Source organism: Paroedura picta, chromosome 6 (genome assembly GCF_049243985.1).
Source record: "Paroedura picta isolate Pp20150507F chromosome 6, Ppicta_v3.0, whole genome shotgun sequence".
Taxonomy (NCBI): Eukaryota; Metazoa; Chordata; class Lepidosauria; order Squamata; family Gekkonidae; genus Paroedura; species Paroedura picta.
The window spans coordinates 69,322,684-69,348,978 of record NC_135374.1 but is presented as its reverse complement, the minus strand read 5'-3'; the positions used below and the strand labels follow the sequence as shown (position 1 = coordinate 69,348,978).

The 26,295-nt window shown below is 41.7% G+C and overlaps 1 protein-coding gene across 18 annotated transcripts in view; it reads right to left on the bottom strand.

Moving 5' to 3' along the window:
* DMD (dystrophin) overlaps window positions 1-26,295 on the bottom strand; it is a 1,311,735-nt gene that overhangs the window by 683,950 nt on the left and 601,490 nt on the right. For all 18 annotated transcript variants that reach the window (XM_077342956.1, XM_077342959.1, XM_077342965.1 and 15 more), the window contains 5 exons: window positions 16,763-16,908; window positions 15,366-15,578; window positions 11,153-11,266; window positions 5,547-5,702; window positions 3,597-3,767 (listed from right to left, as the gene is read on the bottom strand). In XM_077342956.1, the coding sequence (XP_077199071.1) occupies window positions 3,597-3,767; window positions 5,547-5,702; window positions 11,153-11,266; window positions 15,366-15,578; window positions 16,763-16,908 (800 nt within the window). The remainder of the gene's footprint in view (window positions 1-3,596; window positions 3,768-5,546; window positions 5,703-11,152; window positions 11,267-15,365; window positions 15,579-16,762; window positions 16,909-26,295) is intronic.

Sequence of the window (26,295 nt, the reverse complement as noted above, 5' to 3'; positions counted from 1 at the left end):
TGATCACTTTGTTTCTTCAAGCTACAATTACTGCCTCAATTTTTTAAAAACTCTCAACTTTTCCTGAAAATTTTGGGCTCTGTCAAGTTTGCCATGTATTTTCATGGCCCCAGTCCTTGGGTTTAAGTGCCCACATGTTTAGGTTCAGTGATGAGAAGGATCTGAAAATGGCAAACATATCTAACTAAATACAGAACTGAGGTTATAGTTCAAAGATTAGTGTATTTTTAATGTTATCAGTTATTATTATTATTTATTTGATTTCTTTACCACCCTCCCAGAGGACCAGCTCAGGGCAGTGTACAACATATAAACACAATAACATTAATTAAAAACTTAAAATAAAATAAGATTTAAATAAAAATTAAATTGTGCAGCAATGTCAGCATTGAATTGATGGATATTATATCTCAGAAAAAAAAAAAAGTCCTTCCTTCTCATGAGGTGGCCAAAGTATGGCAGAAAGTGAAGAGGAACTAAAGAGCCTGTTGATGCGGGTGAAGGAGGAGAGTGCAAAAGTTGGCTTGAAACTCAACATCAAGAAAACAAAGATCATGGCATCCGGCCCTCTCAATTCCTGGCAAACAGAAGGGGAAGAAATGGAGATAGTGACAGATTTTATTTTCCTGGGCTCCAAGATCACTGCAGATGGGGACTGCAGCAAAGAAATTAAAAGACGCTTGCTCCTGGGGAGGAAAGCTATGGCAAATCTAGACAGCATCCTAAAAAGCAGAGACATCACCCTGCCAACAAAAGTGCGTTTAGTCAAGGCTATGGTTTTCCCAGTTGCAATGTATGGCTGCGAAAGTTGGACCATAAGGAAGGCCGAGCGTCAAAGAATTGAGGCTTTTGAACTCTGGTGCTGGAGAAGACTCTTGCGAGTCCCTTGGACTGCAAGGCGAACAAACCGGTCAGTCCTAGAGGAGATCAGCCCTGACTGCTCTTTAGAAGGCCAGATCCTGAAGATGAAACTCAAATATTTTGGCCACCTCATGAGAAGGAAGGACTCCCTGGAGAAGAGCCTAATGCTGGGAGCGATCGAGGGCAAAAGAAGAAGGGGACGACAGAGAATGAGGTGGCTGGATGGAGTCACTGAAGCAGTAGGTGCAAACTTAAATGGACTCCGGGGAATGGTAGAGGACAGGAAGGCCTGGAGGATCATTGTCCATGGGGTCGCGATGGGTCGGACACGACTTCGCACATAACAACAATAACAACAAATATCTCAGAAATAGATTGCAGTCCAGAGGTGCTTTTGATGGGGGTGGGGGGTGTGAGGCAGTAGATGTTATCTAATTCAATGGTCTCAATTAATTACCCTGGCAGAAGAGCTCCATGTTACAGGCCTTGTGGAACTATGCTAGTTCCATCAGGGCCTGTATGTGCTCTGGGAGCTCATTCCATGAAGAAGGGCTAGGACAGAAAATGCCCTGGTCATTCTCTGTCGTCCCCTTCTTCTTTTGCCCTCTATCGCTCCCAGCATTAGGCCCTTCTCCAGGGAGTCCTTCCTTCTCATGAGGTGGCCAAAGTATTTGAGTTCCATCTTCAGGATCTGGCCTTCTAAGGAGCACACGGTGTAGAAACTGGATAGAGAAATTGTATTCTTCTTGTCCTATAGCGATAGAATTTGCGAACACCAAATATTTATTACTGATGGGCAATAGATTCAAGACAGAGAAAAGAAATACTTTACTCAAGAAGTAATTAATTTGTGGAACCCACTGCCAATGGAGGTACTGATTGCCACAGACATGGAGGGCTTTAAAAGGGACTTAGATTTTTGGAGGATCAATGCATACTATTCATGGTGATTAGAGGAAACCATTATGTTCAGAGACAGTAAACCTCTCAGCTAGGGAGCAACATTAGGGGAGACTTTGACCTTTGTGTCCTGCTTTATTGGAGATTCTGCACTAGACGGTCTATCTCCACTGGTTGGTCTAATTTTCATATTCATCTTATAGGAAATGCAAAGTGATGCTTACTTAAAGCAGTTAAAAGAAAAAAATGTAATTCACTGCAGAGGTAAAAAAAATCTAAATTGGGGACAGGACTTAAACCACACTAGCATATTTCTAGGAGCGGCTTATCTAAATCAGTGTAACAGTGTAACAGCACTAGAACATGCCTCTAAAGGCTTGTGTGACTGTTGTGAGTGTGTTTCTAGAGAAGCCCTGGATGCACTTATTGAAAGCACATGTACATAGATTATGTATGTGTGTATGTGTATATATTTGTGTACTTACACATATATATGCTACTTTAATTTTAGATTAATATTGGAGGGCTGCACCAGGAATGCAAGTCCCCCTATGCTAATACATAATGAAAGTGATCAAGCCAAATACATATAACTGTGGCATTATGAATTAATACCATGCAATATGCAAATAAACTAAGCCTGAAAGAGAGACATGAATCGAAATTAATCAGAGGTTATAGTTGTAGGATAATTTCTTTAAACATTAGAAATACAATGGGTTAACTTAAAAGGGGATCAGCACATGCCCTGATTGTCATAGGAAAGCCAATTTAAGTATTGTTAAATGAAACTTTATCACTGACATTTGTAAGAACCTGCATACTGTAAATACAATTGAGGAAAAGTTGCATCATGAAGCAAAAAAAGCCTGGGCATTAACGGTATGATATACATTTCATAAGAAGGAGAAGAAGAACCAAGGGACAAGGTGCAAATTTTGATGTGGTTACCCCAAAACAATAAGGACACCAGCAATTATTAATCCTACTAGTAAATAAGCCCGCTGCAGCTTTAATGCAGCGGGCGCTAGCGGGGATTCTGAGTCGGTGGGGTCGGCGCGGCCGTGGGAGCCGGTGAGCGGGTGAGTCGGCAAGCGGTGAGGTCCATGGGGCTGCGGGGCAGTGCGGCTGGGCCGGGACGTGGGAGTCGCCCCCCCCACAGCGCTGGCTACCTGGGGCCACAGACTGTGTTGTCCAGAGGCGGTGTTGGCGGCGCAGTGAGGAGGCGAGGTCCAAGGGGCCGTGGCGTGGTGCAGCTCACCGGGGTCACGGGAGTAGGCAAGCGGGCAAGTCAGCGAGTGGCCAGTCGATGGGGGCATGGCGCGATCGTAGGCGTGCGGGGCAGAGGCCGCTGGGCAGGGAACCCCCACGAAGTGTTGGTGGTGGCAGCAGGCAGCGGCCTGACGAGGTGGGAGACGCGACGTGCCAGGCCGCCGGCAAAGGAGCAACTGCAAGCCACGCTGTGCGCGGCTCAAAGTTGCTCGGGGCTGGAAATCGGAGGGACCAATCGGCAGGCACGCCCTCCGATTGTCTGTCCGGAGGAAGGGTCCAATCCGGACCCTTCCTCATCCCGGACACATCCCGCCCCAGAACCCGTTACCGTTTTATTTAGTGGTGTTGAGATTAAAACCCTCTAGCAATAAAATTCTTCATATTATCAGATATCGTACAACATATGTCAAATTGTAACAACATTACTTTAAATCATCTATTCAAATTTGAGATATTTCGAGCATAAATAGGCAACTCTTTCAAATGAGCAAACAGATTGTGTAGAACCATAACTTCAAGATGAGCACGAAACACAAATTAAACCTCAGTTCACATATTTCTACCTTTAGTTCTTCAACGGCTTTCTGTAATTCATCTGGAGTCTTATACTCGAAATCTCTCTCAAGGTACTCTTCTTCTGCTTGCGTAATCCATTCATGCATTTCTGACAAATCTTTTCTGAGACTCACTGTCTTATCCAAACCATTTTTCAGTGCTGCTTTCTTAGCATATGCCTTAAAGAAAATAATGAATTGTCTTTAAGAGTATAACCACTAGGTCAGTACTTAAAGTATTAGTCTAAAATGTCACAAACCCATTTTAAATAACATGATCTTAACAAAAATAAGGTTGGTTTCAAATCATTGGCTGCAATCATATTTCAACTGGTAATGAAAAACATGAGTAGTAAATTATCTTGTAGGTAAAAAAGAACCTGCAAAAGACTAAAATCAGAAAGGTTTGTGCATAAACCCAGTAATTTAGGATACTATAGCAGGACATATCCCAACAATCCCTACAATTGCTTCTCATTCACAGGGTAGGAGAAAATAATGTGTTCCAGCATTACACTAGCACAGTTACATAGAGGGTGCTCTGTTGTTTTGCAATAACTCTATGGTAAAAACAGTTTTAACTGGAAGTGATGTAAGTGCACTGGCACAATGCTGGTACAGCGTCAGATTCTGCCCCCCCAATTCCTCCTGGGGAGTGTCAGTTGTAAACCAGCAACCATAACATTAAGGTATGTATTCTTTTTCTGGACACCATTTCCCACACTTTAGCTTCAGAATTAAATAACACAAAAAGGAACACAGAAAGTTTTTGAATGGAAATTGCTATATTGGGTTAAAAGTGTAATATATTCATTACCACATATAGTAAAACAGTACAAGGAAGTATGTCCCCAGAACTTTCAAAGTTTCTATATGCTGAGGTGTCTACTTCTATTAGCTTACCTCTTATATTATCCTTTCACCACTATTTTTCTGAACACAACCTGTTTTATTTTTTCTCTCTGCTTTTGTCATTTCATCCTTGAGTGCCTTAAACAATCCAACTTATTTACTGCTGTATATAGATATATTCATAAACCAGACCAGTGATTTTTGTAGATTTTATTGGTCAGTTATTTCCTTAGAAATCCAATTTCTCTCTCTCTTTAATATTTCTACTTTCAAACAAGGCCATCTTGTTGGTGACCTTTGAAAATCTAATGCTTATAATTAACACATTTTCTTAATACACAGATACTGCAATGTGTCATTGCAAGCAATTTCACTCTGAAACCAGTAGTCCCTTTCACTCCTTATTTTAATGCACAAGGTACTAATATATTTTGAAATAAGAAAAAACTTTTTAAAATAGCAATATTATGTAATTTTTGGTATAATAAGTTCTAGGCTTTTAAATATTTGTTGCAGTTTGTACCAAAGTTTGTATTTGTTTTAGAAATCTAGGACATTATACTTTTACTGAAACAATCACAGGCCCATTATGCATGGCCGCCGAAACAGCGATTTCGGGTCACATGGAAAACGCAGAGGGGGAAGAAGTGAAGCAACCCGCTTATGCATGGGACGGGATGCAACGGCGGCAAAACCCAGAGTAACCAATTATGCACACGGCGACCCCGGCGCCGGTTCTGGTTGTGCCCCGGTCACCCGGAAGCTGCGCTTTCTTCCGCGTTTCGCTAACGCGGCCTTTTCGGCGGCATGCACCGAATTTGCGGCCGGTTGTAGCCGGCACTGTGCATTATCGGTGATTTCAGTCGCCGCCATTCCACCCCGAATGTGCGTTATTCCCCCAGTGCATAATGGGTCACAGTGAAGTCTCTCTATCCTGCATATATTTCTGCATGGTGGATTTTTTTTCAAGATAGAAAGTTAGAAAGTGTTTAGTCTAAATGTCTAGTTCTACCTCTGACATTGAGTAGTACCAAATGGGGAAAATTATGCAATAAGATATTTGAAATTTAATTAGAAGGGAATCACTCTCAGCAGATATTTTAATACCTCTTGGCAAATGTGATCCCACTGAGTATTAAGTACTTTTAGTTCTGTCTGCATTTTGGAAGCAAACTCTGGCTCAGCTTCATTCTTCATCTTCTTCCCAATCTCATTGACACTGTTCAAACTGGGCTGGATGGTCTGGATATCATTTACAAGAGCCTAAAGAAGAGCAAACATATTTCATTACAAATCTCCAGGGAAAGTAACACTGAAATCAATGTTAAGTTAAATACAGTAATATGTAATAGCATTCTAAATGCATTTAAAAATAACAACCATATTTCTGGGAATAAGATAATTATATATTAATATATTAAAAAACAATTGCACACTTTTAAACATTATTTTATCAAAAATATCTATATATCACAATTGCTTGTTTTTCTGTAAATTCATGAAAATATATGTTAGTTCATAGCAAAAGGTTTTAGCTGCCCTAGATAAGCTAAAAAATTGCATGTTTCACGTCTTCCATTTCATAATTATAATCAGTTCTGCAGGTATAGTATATTCAATTTTTTCAGTTCATCAATTTACCAATTTCTCTGTAGGGTAAAAACCAACAGAAAATACAAATCAACTGAATTCAATTCAAGATACGAAAGGTAATAGTTTATTATTTTGGAAGATGTGACATTATTTCTTATTATTGAAAAGAATCCATGAGTTATTTGGTCCAAGGATTACTCTGAAGGGTTGCAAGATCCTGGTTGTATGCTCAGGAGAGCCACCTGGCTGCAACTCAAGAACTGCAGATTCTGTTACATCAGATATTAATGTATAGTATACTGTCAGCATACTGCCTGGTTGGAATAGATATCTGGAATAGATGTTAGTTGAATCACAAATGGCAAAATTAACTGTCTGATCCCAAGCAGATACAGGAAACATGGATGCTAGCCATATGTCAATCTCATGGAAACACCTGGACACCTAGATTATATTGTTTGAGATTGCAGGGGCTGACTCACTAATGGCTTTCTATCTCGACCAAAAGAAATGCTTACCTTTGGGACAATAGGCTCTCAATGGTTGGTAGCTAGCTTAATCTCCCCTTCCTCTCACACTCAAGGAACTCAGCAACTCCTAGCAAGCAACATTATCATCTTTAGTTCTACCCCAGTAGAGCAATCACTGTTGTTATTCTGACCTGGATAGCCCAGGCACACATACCTAATTTCATCAGACCTCGGAAGCTAACCAAAATCAACTTTAGTTATTATTTTGATGGGAGACCTCCAAAGAAAACTAGGGCCATGACATGGAGGCAGACAATGGCAAACCATCCCCAAATGTTTCTTGAATGGTTGTCTAACAATACTACAATCATAGGACCTCCTAGCTCCGCTACACACACATACCATATGATTAATAATATCTGTGAACTCATCATAGTTTAACCCAGATTATTGTCGTCACTCATACCCATCGCATGCCTTCTAGATCCTTTGTCAAGCACAGACAATTTCATCAACAAATTGTTTTAGGGTCTAGCATGTCAGACATCGCCCTGAGGTAAATTTTTCCTATAGATCACCCAGCACTATACAGTTTTTGTGTGATCATTGGGTGCCATGAATCCACTGCCTACTTGCATGTAGACTCTTTTCCATGAAGCATGAGTAGTTTTGCTGAATCTAAGGACTTCCCTCTTCACGTCATGATGGTAACTATTACCCCCAATCTTTTCTTACAAAATGCTATTCACATTGACCCTGCTTTCCTTAGATAATTCTATGTTTATGTTTTAATGTGCTTTTTGTGTGCTTGTACTGCTTAAACTCCCTTTAAGAAAACAATTTTCCAGTTTACTTTGGACTAGTTTATTTATTGTTTTTCAAGTGAATGTTCAAGGTAGAAATCCTGTATCACCAGCCATTCACTAAGTCTCCAATTAAATTGCTAATTTCCCCAATTAAATCCAGAAGACCTCTAACTATTGTGACTGAGGAGAACATCCACATTTAGAGACACTAAACATCTGAATCCCAGAGCCAGGAGGCTCTGTTGTTAGCCCTCCAAAATAACTGGCTGGCCACTGCATAAGACACAATGCTGGACTAGATAGGCTACCAGTCTGATCCATCAAGGTTCTTATTTTCTTATTAATGTGGGGAATGGGTATTAACCCCAAATATATTTAATTTAGGGATCATACTTTGCTGAAAACCTTGGGACTTTTTTTCAGATTTGTCTCTAGATTTTAGTATCTGCAAATGGGCCATGTGGGGAATTAAATATATTGGTAATGTGACTTGAAAACTACATGGGATAATCTGTTTCTGAGGATAATGAGACTGCAAAATGTATTCTCAAAACTCTAAAATGATGACATTCAATTGTATTTCTAAAGATTATGCTGCATCATGGCAAAAAAGCTGGAATAATGCATGTCTGTACTTCCATAATGAGCAATTACAGAATACATCTCATTAAGCTGAAAGAGGTGGGAGCTTTTTCAGCATTCTAGCAAGCATGCCCTGAAACACAATAAGAAGACAATAGGAACCATGGCAGTCCCTGACATTGAGAGCAATCTCCTCTGTCAGAACGTGTCTGAAGGTCCAAGGGGCAAAGAGTAAGTTGTTACATGTCAGCATAAAACAATAATGATGAATATGAAGCTGGTAAGTAGATAGCTCTGTTCAGGGAAGCTTCAATGTTTCAGCAGGAAAATAATTTTCAGTTGCAGTTTCCTTCAATATGCATTCCACTGTCTCTTATTTCCATGTTTAAATGCACACACATATATACTTATATGAAGAAAAACACTATGGTGGGATATTATATGTATGAACAGTTTGCCATGTGGAGGTAGCCCCAGAAAGAAATTTAGCAAAACTGTAAGAAAGATGGCACTGAGTTAATGGCAATGGTTTCACTGTACTTGTGACACTGCCGGCTAACATAAAGGTTTCCTAAATTACTCAATTCACATTTTATAAAACATTTTAGCAAGGGTGGGATAATGTCAAGTTTCAAGAAGCATATAACTCTTAAAAACCTTCACTAGCTTTTCTTGCAGTGTCACAACAACTCCAGCATTTACAAGAGAATGATAATGGAATTATTAAATGCATCCATTCAATTTCAATAAGTTTCAAAAATAGGTAAGCTGAAAAATGTAATAGCAATTTTTCATTAAATCGTATCTCCATCTGCAACACTATACCCTACATATAGACTACAGGAAAATGCTAGCAGCTAGGTGTCACAAGTGCCAAAAAAAGTACATTATAAATGTAATTTTTAATAATTAGTGAAGTAACATTTTCTACTTATCCAGGAAGCTAAAGTTTATCCTAGCATGAACCACTGTCTTTAAATAAATAGCAAACTGTCATAAAGGGGCAATTAAATGAGAATCAGATAAAGATATGATGGGGAATAACCTCTCACATTGAAAAATAAATATATACAACCTACATACTATACAATACAATAACATTTATTGTATATAGCCAAAGGCCATTATGAAGCACAATTAAAACAATATGGTACAAATACGAATAAAACAATATTTCTCCAATATTGCATACATAAAATTGTAAACATGGGCTACTGAGTTGCAATAAGAGGGATAAAATGGTATATCAAGGTGGAGGCTCCTGTAAAAATGTTTTGGCTCGGATCTTCCTGGCAGCCAGAGCAAAAAGTGCCACCCTATATGAGATATAGGGGTCGACATCTGATAACAGATAGGTGACTTTGTTAAAATCAGAAATAGGGTGTGAGTTTGGTAATAACTTGGCAAGGAATTTGCCCCTGGGTTCGGAGTACAGGGGGCAAGCCAAAACATAGTGGGGCAGGTCCTCCGCAGATGGATTTCCACATATACACAGGCGTTGGACTACGGGTATTTGGAGATATTGTCCAGAGAGCATAGCTGATGGCATCATTTCAAACCGCAAAGATGTTAGGGCCATTCTAAGATTACGTGTTGTTATATTTACTAAATATGATGCTCTAGAATGGTCTTTTTAAATTGTTTTATACCATGGGGCTGATAGCTGAATCAAAGAGTAATCAATCAGTGTTTGAACACCCAATCAAATAAATCGGAAATATTGGCTGATGTATGCAGTAAGTCATCTGGTATGGTATAGCATGAAAAAATGGAGCTAAAAAAATCAGACTGAGTCCTGTCTTTGCTCAATAGGAGCTTAAAACTTTGATGGATTAAATAATCTAATTTAGTTGTGATGTCTTTCTTCCAAGATTTCAGAATAGCATGGGCTTTGAGCAAGGGAAAACCAAGCTCTGCCCTCATCAGGCCTGCAGGAGACCCTTTATGAAGAGCCAGGATACGTCTGAAGAAAAAGTTCTGAATGGACCCCAAGCTATTGATTATTTGTTCTTTCCAGCCCAGATGTCTATGCCATATAGTAGCTGAGGAATGACTTTGGCGACAAAGAGCTTTAGAGCTGGATCAAAAAGAAACCCTCCCCTAGTGTAATAAAATCTCAGAATGGCTTCAATGATTTTTAGACCAGAGGCCTTCATAGTTACAAGGTGGGCATTCCAGTTTAGGGTCTCACTGTAAGTGATTCCAAGATATTTAAATGTATTGCACTGTTCTATAGGAATATTGTGTATGCTCCAAATAAATGTTTTAGGTCTTTTCCCCAAAATCATAACTTTTATTTTTGTGTAGTTGATGGAAAGGGACTCTTCCTTAAAATAAGTACCCAAATTATTAAGTAGCTTTTTCAGACCAAACCAGAACCATGTCATCTGCATCAAGCAGAATAGAAACCTTTTGCTGAGCAACAGAAGAGGGTACAAATTCTGGGGCCGATAGTCTTATATCATTGATACAAATATTGAAAAGCAGAGGGGCTAATACACACCCATGCTTTACCCTTTTCCTACAACCTACATTAACATACAGTGAAGTGCAAGTCACTAGCCAAATATTTACAGAGCGCAAAATTCTAAAAAAATAAATTGTTCTAGTTCTCAAATTTTAAAGTGAATAAATATACTTGGTCATTATTTTAAAATATTTACTTGGTTGCCATAAAGCACTCAAGATATCTGCATATGGGATAGACAGACATTCCTCCATTTGTTGTTTTTAGTTGCAAAGTTGTATCTGACCCATCACGACCCCATGGATCCTCCAGGCCTTCCTGTCCTCTACCCGGAGTCCATTTAAGCTTGCACTGACTGCTTCAGTGACTCCATCCAGCTACCTCATTCTCTGTCGTCCCCTTCTTCTTTTGCCCTCAATCGCTCCTAGCATTAGGCTCTTCTCCAGGGAGTCCTTCCTGCTCATGAGGTGGCCAAAGTATTTAAGTTTCATCTTCAGGATCTGGCCTTCTAAGGAGCAGTCAGGGCTGATCTCCTCTAGGACATCCTTCCATAGATACTGAAAATCTTCCCTTTTTGATTTTTGTTCATGATTATGTCCAAATCCAGAAAGCACTAAGATCAACAGAGGCCCTCCAAAGTTTCTTTGTGATAACAAACTCACATCCTTTAAATGAGATTCAAAGTAATTTCATTTGAAGAATGATCGTGGTTTGTAGTAGTTCTTGATATTGACTATTTAGAAAACTTTATCCAGAACATTTAACACACATATATAAGCATCTAACACGACTTACTGCACACTGCTCCAGCTGTTTTTCAAGTGCTTCTGAATCACCAAGGGCAGGCCACTCTTCTCTTAGAAAAATATCTACTTCAGACATCCATTTCTTCAAGGTTTTAGTGTCATTCTGATTTTGGAAAAACAAAAACAAAACCCCCCAAAATACTGCATGATATTCGTGATTAATATGAAAAAGCTTAACATATTTTAAAATAATGCAAATAAAGATATCTTTGTCATTGTTTTATACCAGCATATATTCTAATACCCAAACTGTTCATATCTGCGGATACTTAAATTCAGTGATTGGAACTGGCTGAGCCCCAGGCAGGTAAAGGCAGATAGTGATATTCAACGAGCTCTGCCTGAAGCAAGGGTCATGCCTGTGGGTGGTGAGGCAAGGTGGTCAGTGCCACCTGGCAAAGAACTGCAGGAGTTGAGGTGAGGCAGAGACCTATGCTTGGTTGATGCCACAGGAGGTTAGGCAGACCAGCTGAAACCCACTTGAAACAAGGAAGAGTGCCCTACTCACACAAGGTAAAGTAAAAAATTAATCCCCATGCAAGAGCCACAGTCTTCCTGAATAGAGGATGCCAGAGTAGGGAAGGGGTGGAAAACTGAAGATGGGGAAGATATCAAGACAGCTGGATTTATGAATGAGAAGGAGAAAAGGAGGCAGAAAAGGTGAAGACACTATAGAGGCTTTCAAATAAAGGGAAAGAAATAGTAGGCGAAATAAATTAACCTCAGAAGTCAACACACATTCCTGCTTTCATATTGTAATAACAAAATGTGACCCCATATGATGATACTTAAATACAAAAGATGCTCTAGAGAGAGGGAGGTGTAGGTTGTTTTGGCCTTTATGGTGGACTCATAGAGGATAGGCCTGACAACAATCACTGGTCAACTGGATACTACCCAAACTCATCTAGAAATAGCTGCTTGTTGTTTGGTTGCCGTCACCCAAAGAAAGCAAGTGCAGTGTAGTGTTTAGAGTTTCAAACTAAGACTCAAATCCCCATTCTTCTGTGGAAATACCCAGGAGTGAATTTGGGCCAGCCTAGTCAACCATGTAGTGTTATTGTGAGGATAAAATGGAAGAGAATGATGTAAACTACCATGATGACCTTAACTGCTTCCTTCCATTAGAGGCAAAATGTTCCCTTTTTCTTTCCCTTTTTGACTAAACAGGTCTTGATCTGTTTTCTTCCTTTCTGAAGATCAGTGGTTGTTTCACTATGTCACACTATGATATTTTGTACCTGGCTCAGCCAAGGAACTTGAAGGAAGGATCAAGATTCCCTTTAACTCAAATTACTGAAATGGCATTCAAGGTTTTTTAAAAGTTCAAAAACAATAACATAATTTATTCAATGTAGAAGGTAAAGGACAGGTGTAATCAGGGGTATCTCAGGTAAATCAGTACAGGCACAAATTATAGATACTTTAAAGACATTGAGAGTTTTTAAAAGTTGGTCACAGTGGCTTGGAATCTTTAAGATGAGAGGCCTTTTTTCCAGTGTTTCCTAAACACTCTGATATACTTTCTTGGGTACATTTGAATCTTTTGGTTTCTAGAAGACGGGGATAGCCAAACTCCAGTAGCCAATTTCCTTCACTAAACATGCCGTTACAATTCTTGAAATGTAAATGATTCAAGATTTAAATGGCAGTTTCTAAACATCTGTCCAGGGATCACTCAACGCCTTAAAGATATTTCTCTTTTCCAGCTGGGTAGGGAATTTGTTCTCTTACTTGAAGATCTATCCCCTTTTCTGCCCTCAATGGGAGTCTTCACCTAACTACCCCCTCTTCCTGCCACCCTTCCCAGTATTCCATCTGTATTAAACTGCTCTCAGTAAGGGCTAAGCACAAACACTATCAGCACTAAACTCTTCTCTGTGAGGGCTAGACTTGTCAGTATTAGACTCTTCTCCCTCAAAGCTAAATTCAGACTGCCCTCTCCTCAGCATTCAGTTTTCAAGTCTTTCTCTGCTCAACTGAAGCTGACCAATCAAATTTCTTGGAGCAGCCCGTCACTTAAGACTCTCTGGCTCTAGGTGGAATTAACTCTTCACTGTCCATTACATGTTTACACAGCACTTCTGAGAATTTAAAATGCAGTCCATCACAGCTGCATGGGGTCCCCATTGTGGAGAAAGGCAGGATAGAAATGAAGATAATAACATGAGGGCACAGTAAAGATGGTGGATAAGTGTGCAGGAGAGCAGGATGCAAGGGATGGTGAAGATTGAGTGGGATGAGGGAAAGATGAAATAATTTAGGGAGGAGATGCAGAATAAAGGGGCCACTTTAGAAGGCCTTGCAGATCCCATCCTCCCAAGCAGGAACTGCCCAACTAGACCATAATTTTCCCATGAAAGGCTTCCAAGGGAGGGAGAGAGGGAGGGAAGAAAGGAAAGGCAAAGATAGGGAGGCAGATAATGGTAGGTGGGTTGGGGTAGGAAAAGACAGAAGGAAGCAGGTAAAGGGAAAAGGCTGAGGGATTTTCAGGAAAGGGAAAGACCATCCAGTGAGGTAAGGGAAGATGAGATACCTCCCACAAGTCTTTGCAGCTCCCCTATTTGTATATTTAGTGAACAAATATACACAAATTCATATTTTTACCTAGTTCTGCTTTTCTCCAAACTTCCCAGTCTTTTAACAGTTGTTTAATAGGAGATTATACTAGAAATTTTGGTACCATTTCTAATAACCTACCTTATTATTTGCCAATGTAGAGGTAGAGCTGCTTCAACTAGTTAGGAATCTCTTAATAATTTTGCCTAGAAATCCACCAGTTCATAACAGAGCCCCCCCCCCCTACTTTGGAAATTGGGTGGATGGGAGAGCACTTTCAGCTTTCACCTATAAAAATCGATTTTGTGTCCTGCAGCTTAAAGTTGCCACAGCCCACATTAAATGGAACATTTTCCCTCTACCACTGGGTGACAAACTTACAGCCTAGAAAAGCTTGTTTTGCATCAAGAACCAAATTTTCAAAAATATAAAAGTTGGTAAATGCTATAGAATTCAACCAGGGCCTCTAAGTAAGTTTCTGCAAATGGATTGTTTCAGATGCTCAAAATAGCAGATGACCTCAAAAGCTGTGATATGAAATCCTGGCAGACCATGCAGTGGTGGTGATGGGGCTGCATCTTGGCAGAACTGAAAGAGCTTCAGTGGATTCTGATTAATCTCCAAGGACAATTCAAAATGCTTCTGGGTTGCTTTTAAAGTCCAGAGCCATATTTAACCATATGCACCAGTTCAGCTACAAAGATCTTGTGCTCAGCAGAGGTACTGCTTGGTGTGCTGTCACCTTCTGAAATGAATTGGGTAGCCACCAGAGACGGGGCCATATTTGTCGTGGTGTCCTACTCTATTTTCTTGATACCTACACTTTAGGTGAAAACGACTTTGTGATAGCTATGTTTTTCCTTTCTTTTGCTTCATTTGCTCAGAAGATGAGCATTAGAGCTTCCACTGCCTTTATTATTAGTAGTACTATCAGTATGCCAGCTGTTTTTGATTGCAGCAGTTTTACTGACTACATTATTTGAAATTGTCATTTGCTTTTATTGTAAGCCTCCACAAAATTTCATGTTGGGAGGGATCATACAATATCTTGAACAAATTAATAATCAAACAAAATTTGTGAGTAGAAAATTCAAACAGCTTTCCCGTGAAACAAGTTAAATACCTATGCTTTATCCCATGCTCACCTTTTAGAAGACTTCATGTTAGAAATTATGCATTACCCTATTTCTTTTGTCTTGGATAATGATCATTGGAGTTATCCATTTTAAATAACCTATCATATTGAGGATACATAGCTGTCTATAATATGACCTCAGGAGGGAAGATGGCATGGCATATCCCCAATCTTATCAGATCCTGAAAGCTAAGCAGGATTGGTACTTGGGTGGGAGTCCACCAAAGAAAATGCTGTAGAGGAAGGCAATGGCAAACCACTTTTGCTTCTCACTTGTTTTGAAAGTCTATAACTGACTATGATTTATTGATACTTTAACACACATATACAGTCTCATTAACTTCAGCAAGTCATGATGTACCAGTAAAGAACACACTGAAATTAAATAAACCTCTTAAAAGTCCATGTTACTCAGTGTATAAGTATGGCCCACTGGGACAAATAGGATCCGAATCAACAATTATGTTAATAAAAAGAAACAAGGGGAAAAAAAGAAACTATTACTAACCTGAAGCTGTTGCAATTTAGTCATTTGCTCTTCAAGTTTCTGGCAATTCTCCACCAGCTGACTTGATAAGTGCTTCCAACGGCGAACAATTCCTTCAATTTCTGATCTATATTTTTTACTGACTTCTAAAGGAACTTTCCTATACATCTCTTCCATAGTTGTGCTTAAATAGTTGAGTCCTTCTTGTTGCTCTTGCAAGGAACTTTGTAAAGCCTACAAATGAAACATTAATATTATTTATTTATTTATTTAGATTTCTATACTGCCTATTTCTTTGCAGCTGTGGGCAGTTTACAATGAACATTATATAACTTACATGGAACATTATACAGACTATAACATCAAAACAACTTTCAATATAACGTCAAAAGATTACATCAAAAGATTACAAAACCACATTTATAATATAAATAACAATTAACGGTAACTTTGGGAGAGTCATGAACGGGCTTCCAGGGGGGACCAGCAGGTGTTCTAAGTCGGTCGGCCTCAAGCGAATGCCTGGTGGAAGAGCTCCCTCTTGCAGGCCCTGCAGAACTGTGGAAGTTTGGGCAGGGCTCTGATCTCCTCAGGGAGCTCGTTCCACCTGTTGGGGGCCAGGACCAAGAAGGCTCTGGCCCTTGTTGAGGACCGACACACTTCTCTGGGGGCAGGGATCCGCAGCCAGTTGGAACTGGCGGAGCGTAAGACTCTTTTGGGGGTATAGGCAGGGAGGCAGTCTCTCAGATACACTGGGCTCAAACCACGTATGGCCTTAAAGGTGATTACCAGAACCTTAAGCTTAATACGGAATTCAACTGGGAGCCAGCCAAGTTGTTGGAGTGCCGGCTGGATGTGGGATTTCCATGATGTTTGAGTGAGAATCCTGGCCGCAGCATTCTGCACCAGTTGTAGTTTCCAGATCAAGGATGAGGGTAGGCCTCCGAAGAGCAAGTTGCAGAAGTCCAGCCTAGAGGTGACCGTCACATGGATCACTGTAGCTAGGTGTTCTGGGTCCAAGTAGGGTGCTAGTAGCTTGACTTGGCGGAGGAGGTAGAATGCCAGCCATGCTACCTTTGTGACCTGGGCTTCCACCTTAAGGGAAGCATCCAGGATCATGCCCAGGTTCCTGGCGGAGTGTGTTGGTGAGAGCTGCACACCATCCAGGGTGGGCAGACGCGCTTCCTCCCATGGTCTCTTCCTGCCCAACCACAGGACCTCCGTCTTTATAGGGTTGAGCTTCAGGCGACTCTGCTTGATCAATTTTGTCACTGCTTCCAGACATCTGGCTAAGGATTCTGGACCACTGAGTTCAAACTGAACCTACCATGCTGAACATTCAGAAATGTATCAATGTGTCATCTATAAGTGCTTCCATTATAATTGATCAATAATCTTGTTATACTCTCTGTACTTGCCTTTAATTCCCTGAGCCTTTGCTCCATGATTTCATATTCTGTAACAGTAACCTGAGGTTTGGAGAGTTTGACTTCTAACTGTTGTATCCACAAGAGGATGGTGTTCATAGTTTCCTTATACTGCACAGGTGGTAAACTATCAAAAGCTGCATAAGAAGAGAGGAAAGTGGATAAACAAACATTGTTTTATTATGAAGAATTCATTTATATAGAATGATAATAAACATTAATCTAGAGTTCTCTCTTATTTTACAAGGATAGAAAAAGCTGACAGAATATTTTCTGATATGCATTTACTATAAGTATAGGAATCGCTTCAATTGGATCTGGGAATCCTCTCGCTTCTTCACTTTTTGACCCCTAGTCCTCTAGGTGTGAAGGACATGTAGGCTTGCGACTTACCTTTTCTGAACTCGCATCAGAAACTCTCTAGGACCTCTTCTGCATGGAAGACTCACCTGACCCTTATGCTGCACTGCCCACTGGTTTTATTTCATGGGCCAGCTCTCCCTATCTTTTCTGACAACTGTACCTGGAGCCCTTGCCACGCTCTTCCCCGTTTGCTCCAAGGATTTGGAATAGCCAAGGAACAGGATGTCTATACTTTCCATCATTTGTTTTATTCATCAATCATTGTCATGTGGTAAAAATACCTACAGTCCCTCCAAGCCCAATTTTTTAAAAAAGAAATTACCATGATTGTGTTGTAACATAAAACCATTACAACTCAAACAAGGGGATAAAAAACATGGGCTGTTTTATCACACCAATCCCCCCTTCACACTCTATTGCAAACTGTCTTCAATCTCATGCAAACCCAGAAAAAAAGAGAAAGGGTGCTGATCAAACTCTGCAATGGGTAGGGGTTGATATTTTGGAATTGTGTTGTATTGTGATTGGACATTTTTTTAAAGACTGTGAGGCTAGATGGAAGTGCTGCTTGAAAGGCAAGCAATGCCTGACTGGGGATAGGCTGACCTTTTCTCCTTATGCACAGCTCAGCCCCGACATACACACTGTTGGATCTTGGGGCAAAAAACGGAACGTGGATTTCTCCGTGTTCCCTTGCTATGGGGCAACTGAGGCCCTGAGTCAGGCCAGGCGTGGGACTGCCCCGGATTGGGCCTGATTCTGTGCAAAAATGGAATTTAGACCCACACACAAAAAAGCGGTGATTGCAGCCTAATCCATGGCGTGGAAGCTGTCTAGTTGTTGTTATTTGGCAGAACAGATCCCGAAGGTGGTGCTAGAAGAATACTGCTTGGTGCTGTGGTTTTATGGTGCTTTAGGGTATTATTATTTAACTAGGGAAAAAGCCCATTTGTAAAAATGGGCAGAGTGCGGGCATAGGGCGTGGTCCTCATACCGTACTTGCAGCTGCTGGAGGAAGGCGCGGCTTGGAGGGGGTGGCAGCGCGGGCAACAGGGACGGGAAGCACGCATGCTCGGGAGTCTAGGCATACGCGCTGCAGCTGGGGGGCGGGGCGCCGGGGCCACATCGGGGCATCAGAATGAGTAACCAGGCATGCGCGTGAGTCCGTGCATGCCTGGTTCACTTTTCCAGCATGCTGGCTGGTGCGCAGCCAGAAGGGAAGAGAAAGGCAGGAAGCAGGAGGACCGGCGGAAGGTGAGTGCAGTGCCGGGGAGCGGGGATTGGCCGTGGGAAGCGTGAGTTGGGCTGGGGTTGGGAAGTGTGGGGACGGGGGCTGGGGAAGAGGCAGCGGGTGGTTGTCAGGGCGTCGGGGCAGGTCATGAAGGGTTCTGTGGAGGGTGGGGGGATTAGCAGGCGGCGGGTGGGTGCTGGAGTGTGTGTTTGAGTGGGTGTTCATGTTGCGGGAAGCAGCGGTGGGTCAGAAAGGGGTCTGGGGAGGGTGGGGGTGTTAGCTGGCGGCAGCTGGGTGCCGCTGTGTGTGTGCCAGGGGGGTTGTGTCGTGGGCAGGCGATGCAGGGCGGGAAGGGGCCTGGGGATGGAGGGCGGGTAGTAAGCCGGTAGCATGGTGTTGGGGGATGGCTGGAAAGGAGCAGGGTCTTTGACGTGGCAACCTTGCTCCTTTCCCTAGGGTAATGGGAAGGAGTCCCCTGGTGGGCGAGGCTGGGCCAAGGCTTTGCGCGCCTCCTCATTGGCCACTTGGCCCTAGATTGGCCCTCGTAGGGGCGAATCAGGAGCCGCAAAGCGGCTCCTGATTCGCCCCTGTGAGTTTTTATCCCGGACAGAGCCCATCCTAACTCCTCCCCGAGAGCCCGTAGGGCTTTATTTTATCCACTCCACAGGAGTGGTTAAAGATTATTATTATTTAATTTATTTCCCACCACTCCCTACGTAGGTTCATGGCAGGTAACAACAGTCTTAAAACCCCCCATTAATAGAGCCAGTTTGGTGTAAGTTTGGTGTAATGGGAGCCAGTTTGGTGTAATGTTTGGTGTAATGAGAGCCAGTTTGGTGTAATGGTTAGGAGTGCGGACTTCTAATCTGGCATGCCAGGTTCGATTCTGCGCTCCCCCACATGCAACCAGCTGGGTGACCTTGGGCTCGTAACGGCACTGATAAAACTGTTCTGACCGAGCAGTGATATCAGGGCTCTCTCAGCCTCACCCACCCCACAGGGTGTCTGTTGTGGGGAGAGGAATGGGAAGGCGACTGTAAGCCGCTTTGAGCCTCCTTCGGGTAGGGAAAAGCGGCATATAAGAAACCAACTCTTCTTCTCTTCTTCTTCTAATACTCCCATTAAAAGACTTAAAAAATTCCCAACATGGCAGAAAAATACCACTCTCCCCCTACCCAACCAAGGCAATGGAGAATGGAGAGTAGTGATGTATACTTCAAACCCCAGGGGGGGCAATGCTCTACCTCGCAAATCCTAGCCTCAACCATAGACCTGGCGCAAGAGCTCCGTTTTACAGGCCCTGCGGAACGCTGACAGCTCCCACATGGCCCGTAGCTCACCCAGGAGCTCATTCCACCAGGTGGGGGACAGGACAGAAAAAGCCCTGGCCCTGGTTGAGGCTAGGCGCGCTTCTCTGGGGCCGGGAATGAGCAATCGATTTCCCCCCCGCAGAGTATAATGTCCTGCCGGGTACATAGGACAATAGGCAGTCCCTTAGGTATGTGGGTCCCAACCTGCGTTAAGCCTTAAAGGTTAAAACCAAAACCTTGAACCATACTATGGGCATCCATCTTGCTCCCATGCTGCTAAACATGCACATAAAGATGTGATCATCTGGAGGTTAGAGGAAAATTCCATAAATACGCAAATTTAACCCACCTCTATTTCTCCCACCCATCCTGATATTCCTGCAAAATAGCTGGAGAAGGCAATGCAATGGAGGATATCCAATAACTGATATTCAATCCAGGTTATGATGTTTGGTAGCGTTGGTCTGGCTGTGCTCTGTGTTTGAGCTTGGTAGCTCATGACAGTCATGGATTCTTCTGATCTACAGCACTGTAGCACAATAAGGAAGAACCTGGGTGGGAGTCTTTTTAGCCTGGGTGGGGAGTATTCATAAGTTGTTAGAATCAGAGGTGAGTGGCAGCCACTTTGTATTCTTCCTTTCAAATGTGGATTCCTGAACATTTTACAGTGCGTGCTTATGCACATGCAGTTGTTATGGCCCTTGAAAACACTTGGGATGGGGGGAAAGTATTCTGCACCATAAACCCACAGTGGCTTGCAGCATTACAGCATTACAAAATCACTGTAAAAGGGTGGCAAATAATTGGTGCTGGGAACAAATTTTGCCTTCTCTTTTGATGAGGCTCAGCAAGGGGTGGGGGCAGTCAATCTCTGTATCTTTAAAGGGGAGCCTCCCCAGCTTCTAATCCCACCTACATGAAGTCAAAACGTCTCCTTTCCCTTGCATGCCAGGCAGGCTATAGCGGCCAAGAAAAGTGAGTGCACATACTTGTTTGGGTTGTCAACTCCATGTTGTAAATTCTTGGGAGGGATTCAGGGGAGGGAGCCTGGGGAAGGTGGGTCATTAATCAGGTATAATACCATGGAGTCGATCTTCTGAAGAAGCCATTTTCTCCAGGGGAAGTGATCCAGTTAGTCTGGTGATCATTTGTAATTCTGGGAGATCTGCAGGCACCACCTGGAGGTTGACAACTCTATTGCATTCCAGTCTGAGTGCCTATTGCTATCCTTAAGTCTTTATAACAAGTTATGTGGAAACAAACTACAGCAAAGTTTGAGGTTCTACTTTGAGGGGGTCAATGGAGGATGATGTTGTGAATCAAAGAAGCCATCCACCTCAAAAAATGAACCTTCTCCTGTGATCTTCATTAGCAATCCTTCATTTCATGCTCAGACACTTTTATGGTGATGGGGGGATTCTCATTTGACACACTACAACCCAGGTGATTGGAAGTGGGACAATACGGAGGCAGGGATCTTCATACATTTGCAAGGCACTGTTCATCAGGTGTAAATAAAGGAAAGGGATATTCGGTTTTAAACAAAATGGGTTATTGTTTAACCTTTTTGTAGAATGATCCCTTGCAGAGGCTTTGTAGTACATCATAACTCACTCATAATCAAGTAAATAAATGATGTCCTCATCACCACTGCTCATATGCCCTCCCCCCAAAAAACTTTTCTGGCTACAGGCTTGTTGTACAGGGCAGTCAAGTAACTGAAGACCTCTCCCCTTTGTACTGTTCAGAGGCAGCCTTACCAGGGTTCTCCAAGGCCCTAATTACCTCATAGGCCAAGTTTTATAATCTGAGTGGTAATGACATAACCCGTGCCTTGGGGAACCTTGGTAAGGCTGGCTCTGGGCAGGTACTAAGGGCACTTCTTTCCAATTATTTTAGCCCTCTCACAAAGAATGTGTGTCCTTAGTATATGAGAGAGATCTTTGCGTGCAAACATGTCCCCAACCCCCTACTGCAGAGGAGTTTGGATCCTGACTTAGATCCAGTCAAAATATTGGAATTACAGTCTGATTTCTTAAACAGGGAATAAACTATTACTAAAGATTAAACTACTTCATATATAAGGCAAATAGGCCAGCCTGACCACCCCAACAGAGCACCACAGAGGCTTGTCTTCACTGTCTGCTGACATAGGGGAACAGAAAGGAGCAGCTTGTTTTGTTGCTACCACTTTCAGTCTGGAGATGTTGGGTCTCACCTGGCCCCTAGTGGGCCTGATGCGATACACCTGCCATCTCTAGGCTGGGAAACAATTTGGGGATGGAGTTTAGGGAAGACAACAACCTTAGTGAGGTATAATGTCATAGAGTCCATCCTCTGAATGATCCATTTTTCTCCAGGAGAACTGTTCTCTGTAGTTTGGTGACGAACAGTAATTAAGGGAGATCCACAAGTCCTCTACCTGGGTCTGGTTGCCTGACAAACTTCCTTGGCAACACAAGCAGAGTATGATTTTCTCTGTTTGTTCTGCTTCCCCTCCTGAAACCTAACTTCTATATCTTTCTGTCTTTAGCTTCATTCTCCCCATATTTGGCTTGGGTTGTCTTAGAACATTTGGTCTTCTACCACAGCATCTTCACCTGAGTAGGGCCCCCTTCTTTTCTATCCCACAAATACCTCACTGTTTATCTCGCTGCATCTTCTAGTCTGTTTTTGAGCAGCCTCAAACCCATCTCAGTTTTCTGGCTTAATTTTTCTCATGAAAACAAGAGAAGCTGAAGTATATAAGGAAGCACTGAATTACCTTTAAGGCCCTAAACAGTTTGGGGCTAGGAAGCTTTATTTATTTATTTGTGTGTTTGTGTGTTTGTTTGTTTATGGATTTGTATTCTGCTACTCTCTGATAGGTCTCGCGGAGGTTCACAGCATAAAATTCTAAAAACAATAAAATCTCAATTTACCTAATTTACAGAATAAAACTATATCACAAAGATGGCGGTATATCCTTATTTAATCCGTCCCACCAAGGGGTGGTTCTACCCATACTGTTCAGTCTGTGCATAAAGGCTGATCTTCTAAGCCCTGTTTTCTGTATCTCACCTGTACAGGTGAGGTAGGTCTTTGTTAATGGATATTTTGCCACTTAAATATCTTATCCCAACTGAGGCTCACTTGAAGCCAACCTTTTAAGCCTGTAATTTATGTGGGCCAAAACGTTTTAAATTTTTACTCAGGGCTTTACAAAACGGTTTTATCTTTTTTTCTGTTTTACCGTCTGCTTCTAGCCTGAGAACCATTTTATGGATATGCTCAATTTTTTATGCTGGTTTCATGTTCCTTTTTGGAATACAAGTAGTTATGTTGTATTTTTATAATTTTATGTTATTGCTTTCCTTGTGATCCATCTCATACCAAAAAACTGACCTTCTGGAATGCAATCAGGAAGGTAACATTCCATCCTCACTCTGTTACTTGCCACAACCATCTCATATATTAATTCTATTGTTTTCTTGTATCACAACCATGTGGACAGGGCCTGTATTCAAGGCTAGGCAAGAACATATACTATGAGCACTACTGTGTTTCCCTCCACTTTCTGTTTGCTGGGTTTAGGTTTTAAAATTGGTTGTATTTATTGCTGTAAATCTTGGATTCACTTGTGTGAAGGGAGTATTATTATAATAAATATTGCAGTAAATTTAATCCTGTCATCTTTCTGAAGAGATTTGCACTGTTCCTTCATTTTGAGTTTTCTCTTAATGTACTGCAGTGCTCATTGCCTAACCCTCTTTTTAATTTCTGTGTAGTGGGAAAACTCACTGCTAATTATGTATTTAGCTATCAGTTTCAAGCTGATAATCCGTATTTCTTTTCACTGCTCTCTTTACTCCTGCTATCTTATCCTGCACAAATGGAATCTTTCAACTTCTATTTCCTTTTCCATTCTTACTCTTCTTGTATTTTCAAATCTGCCACATCTTCTTCCATAACAATATTAAGATTCTTTGCCACTATTAAGACCAAATTTGGTTGAATCCTATCATGAGTACTGAAGATTCATTTTCATTCTCCTATCCTTCAGTATCATTTTAGCTTTCCAATAATGCTGTAATAGCAAGAAAGGGGTAGTTCGTTAATCTATCTATCTCAAAATCTATCACAATGGCTCTAAACTTGTTTCTGTCCATTTGTTTGATTTTTCTCCTTTGTATCCTGTGGGAAGCTGCCTGAGGGTGGTGGTATCACCCTCCCACTCACCTGCTTCAGAGGAGACTCTGGCAAGGGACAACTTGACCAGGCACTACTCAGTCAGGCCTGAAGGACAAAACAGCAAGGCTGAGGCCATACCTGGGAATGTGCCAGCCTCAAAGGCTGTCTTTGGAAGTCTGGAGCAAGCCTCAGAAGGGAAGCTAGGCTTACGCAGCAGTCTGTACCTGGGAACAGGCCGGCAGAGGCTTAGGCCCCTTGGGGCCTGTATAGTCCAAAAAGGATGCCAACCTCCAGGACGGGACTGGAGAGCTCCCAAAATTACATCTGACCTCAAATTGCATAGATATTTTATTATTTAAAATATTTATTCCACTTCTCCTGGAGAAAATGACTGCTTTGAAGGTGCTATTGAATCACACTATACCCTACTGAAGTCCCTCCCCTCCCTGAAGTGTATCCACTCTCAGATCTCTAGATATTTATGAACACATTGACAACCTTAAGTCCAACAGAACAGACTCTTAAAACTTTAGGGAAGGGTGACACAGGACAGATAATGGACTAGCCTGGGAGGCCATTGACCCAGATCCATTCCAGCACTGTGGGTCCGCTACAGAGAGAACACTGGGGGAGTTCAGAGTCAGTCCACCCCCAGACAAACTTTTACCCATCAGCCAAGGGAGAACCAAAAAGGAAGGGCCAGGGCAAGCCTTCACAACCAAAGGATTAGCACAAGTGTGGAAAACAGGATCAGGGTGCTGCTAAACTTCCCTCGTTTCTCTATAGCTGAGGATTAGGTCTGCTGAAGAAAGGATGCTGGAGGTTGTGTTCATTCTGAACTCAGGCACACAGGGGTCACAGCCTGATAAAGTCAAAGAGTACCTTCCCTTCTTGTAGACAAAAACTCTCCCCTTGAATCCAACAGTTTGTGCAGTGCAAGTAACATTTAAAGGAAATAAGATAAAATACTAAGGTAGTATTTTTAGTATGGTCTCTTAAGTACCCACCTGAGTCACCCATACCATCTGAGACCATTTCCACATTAGTGTTTACCCACATGCTTGTGATGTTAAATAGCCAAAGAAGCTTAAGATTTCCACACTAAAATCTCCCTGACCAGATATAAACTTGAATTTCATGTTCCCTTAGCTGATGGTTTCTGGATCCTCTGATGATGTCTCATTTTTCTGTGTTTCTGGACATTAATTAATGCAATGAGGAAAACAAGTATTCACATTTTTATGCAACCCATCATCCTCTCATGTTTTTTTATGTATTTATTGTTGTATTTATAACTTTCCATTCCCACCATAGCTCATGGCGGTTAACAAGTAGAAAACCCACAATAAAACCCCCTTAAAATTTCCATTAAAACCCTATATGTGGCGGAAACTAGCCCTTCCCCTCTTGCTCTGAACAACCCCCTCTCTGTCCCAGGTGGTAACTGCCTGAGGGGGTACTGATCTACTCTGCTTTGGGGGGGGGGGGCAGATCTAACCGCCCTGGCCTCAACTATAGACTTGTTAGGGTGCTTTTGCAAAAGAAAGAAAACGCAAGCCCTCAAAATAGCTTTTTACAAGACTACTTTATCAGGTGAAAATTGAGTGGCAAAGGTCAACTGACCAGTATACAACAAAAGAATTAAAGAATATTGTTCACTAAGCAGCCCACAATGTAATGCTTCTATACTTCATTTTTATCCTCACAACAACCACTTTAAGGGAGATAGGTTAGACTGAGAATCATTGGCCTAAGGCCACTCAATAATCTTCCTTGGCAGAGTGAGGATTTAAACTTGAGTGTCCCAGATCCTATGCTGACTGTCACAGAAATATATCAAGAACACTAATAAACTGGTTGCAGGCACATGGACATATGTGTGCAAATCAGGCATAAGTTGAAGACATCAGCATGTTGACTAAAATTTATTCTAAACTATGATGCGTTTTGGGGGGGTTGTTTGCATTTAGTATGCACTGGCCAAAGAAGACTTTTTCATATTTGCTCCTGTTATCTAGAACTTCCATCTATTTTTAAAGCTACTACAACTGGAAGTGCCAATAACCTTTTTATGGTTCCTGTTATTGTATTGAGCATGTCTGTAAAAAGAAAATGTTCTTTTTAGGACATCTGTTAAATGCTTAGATTAGAACATTAGCATAGAAAAAAAATACAAGTTGCATTTTATTGAACTGCCCCCATTAGAGTAGCATTACAGATGCCTCTAAATAGGTTAACATCTGTGGAAGCTTAAGAAACTCACTAGGGGATAAAATAAAGATCAATTCAAATTGACTGGAATTTTGCCATTCACTTCAGGAAGATGTGGCTGGCATATAAAGTTATTACCTTCTGTCTTCAACAGTATGTAGAATACAGAAACTGATACCAGCAATTATAAATTAGCTATTTTCTGACATTTACAGTGCAATATTAATTATAGAGCATAG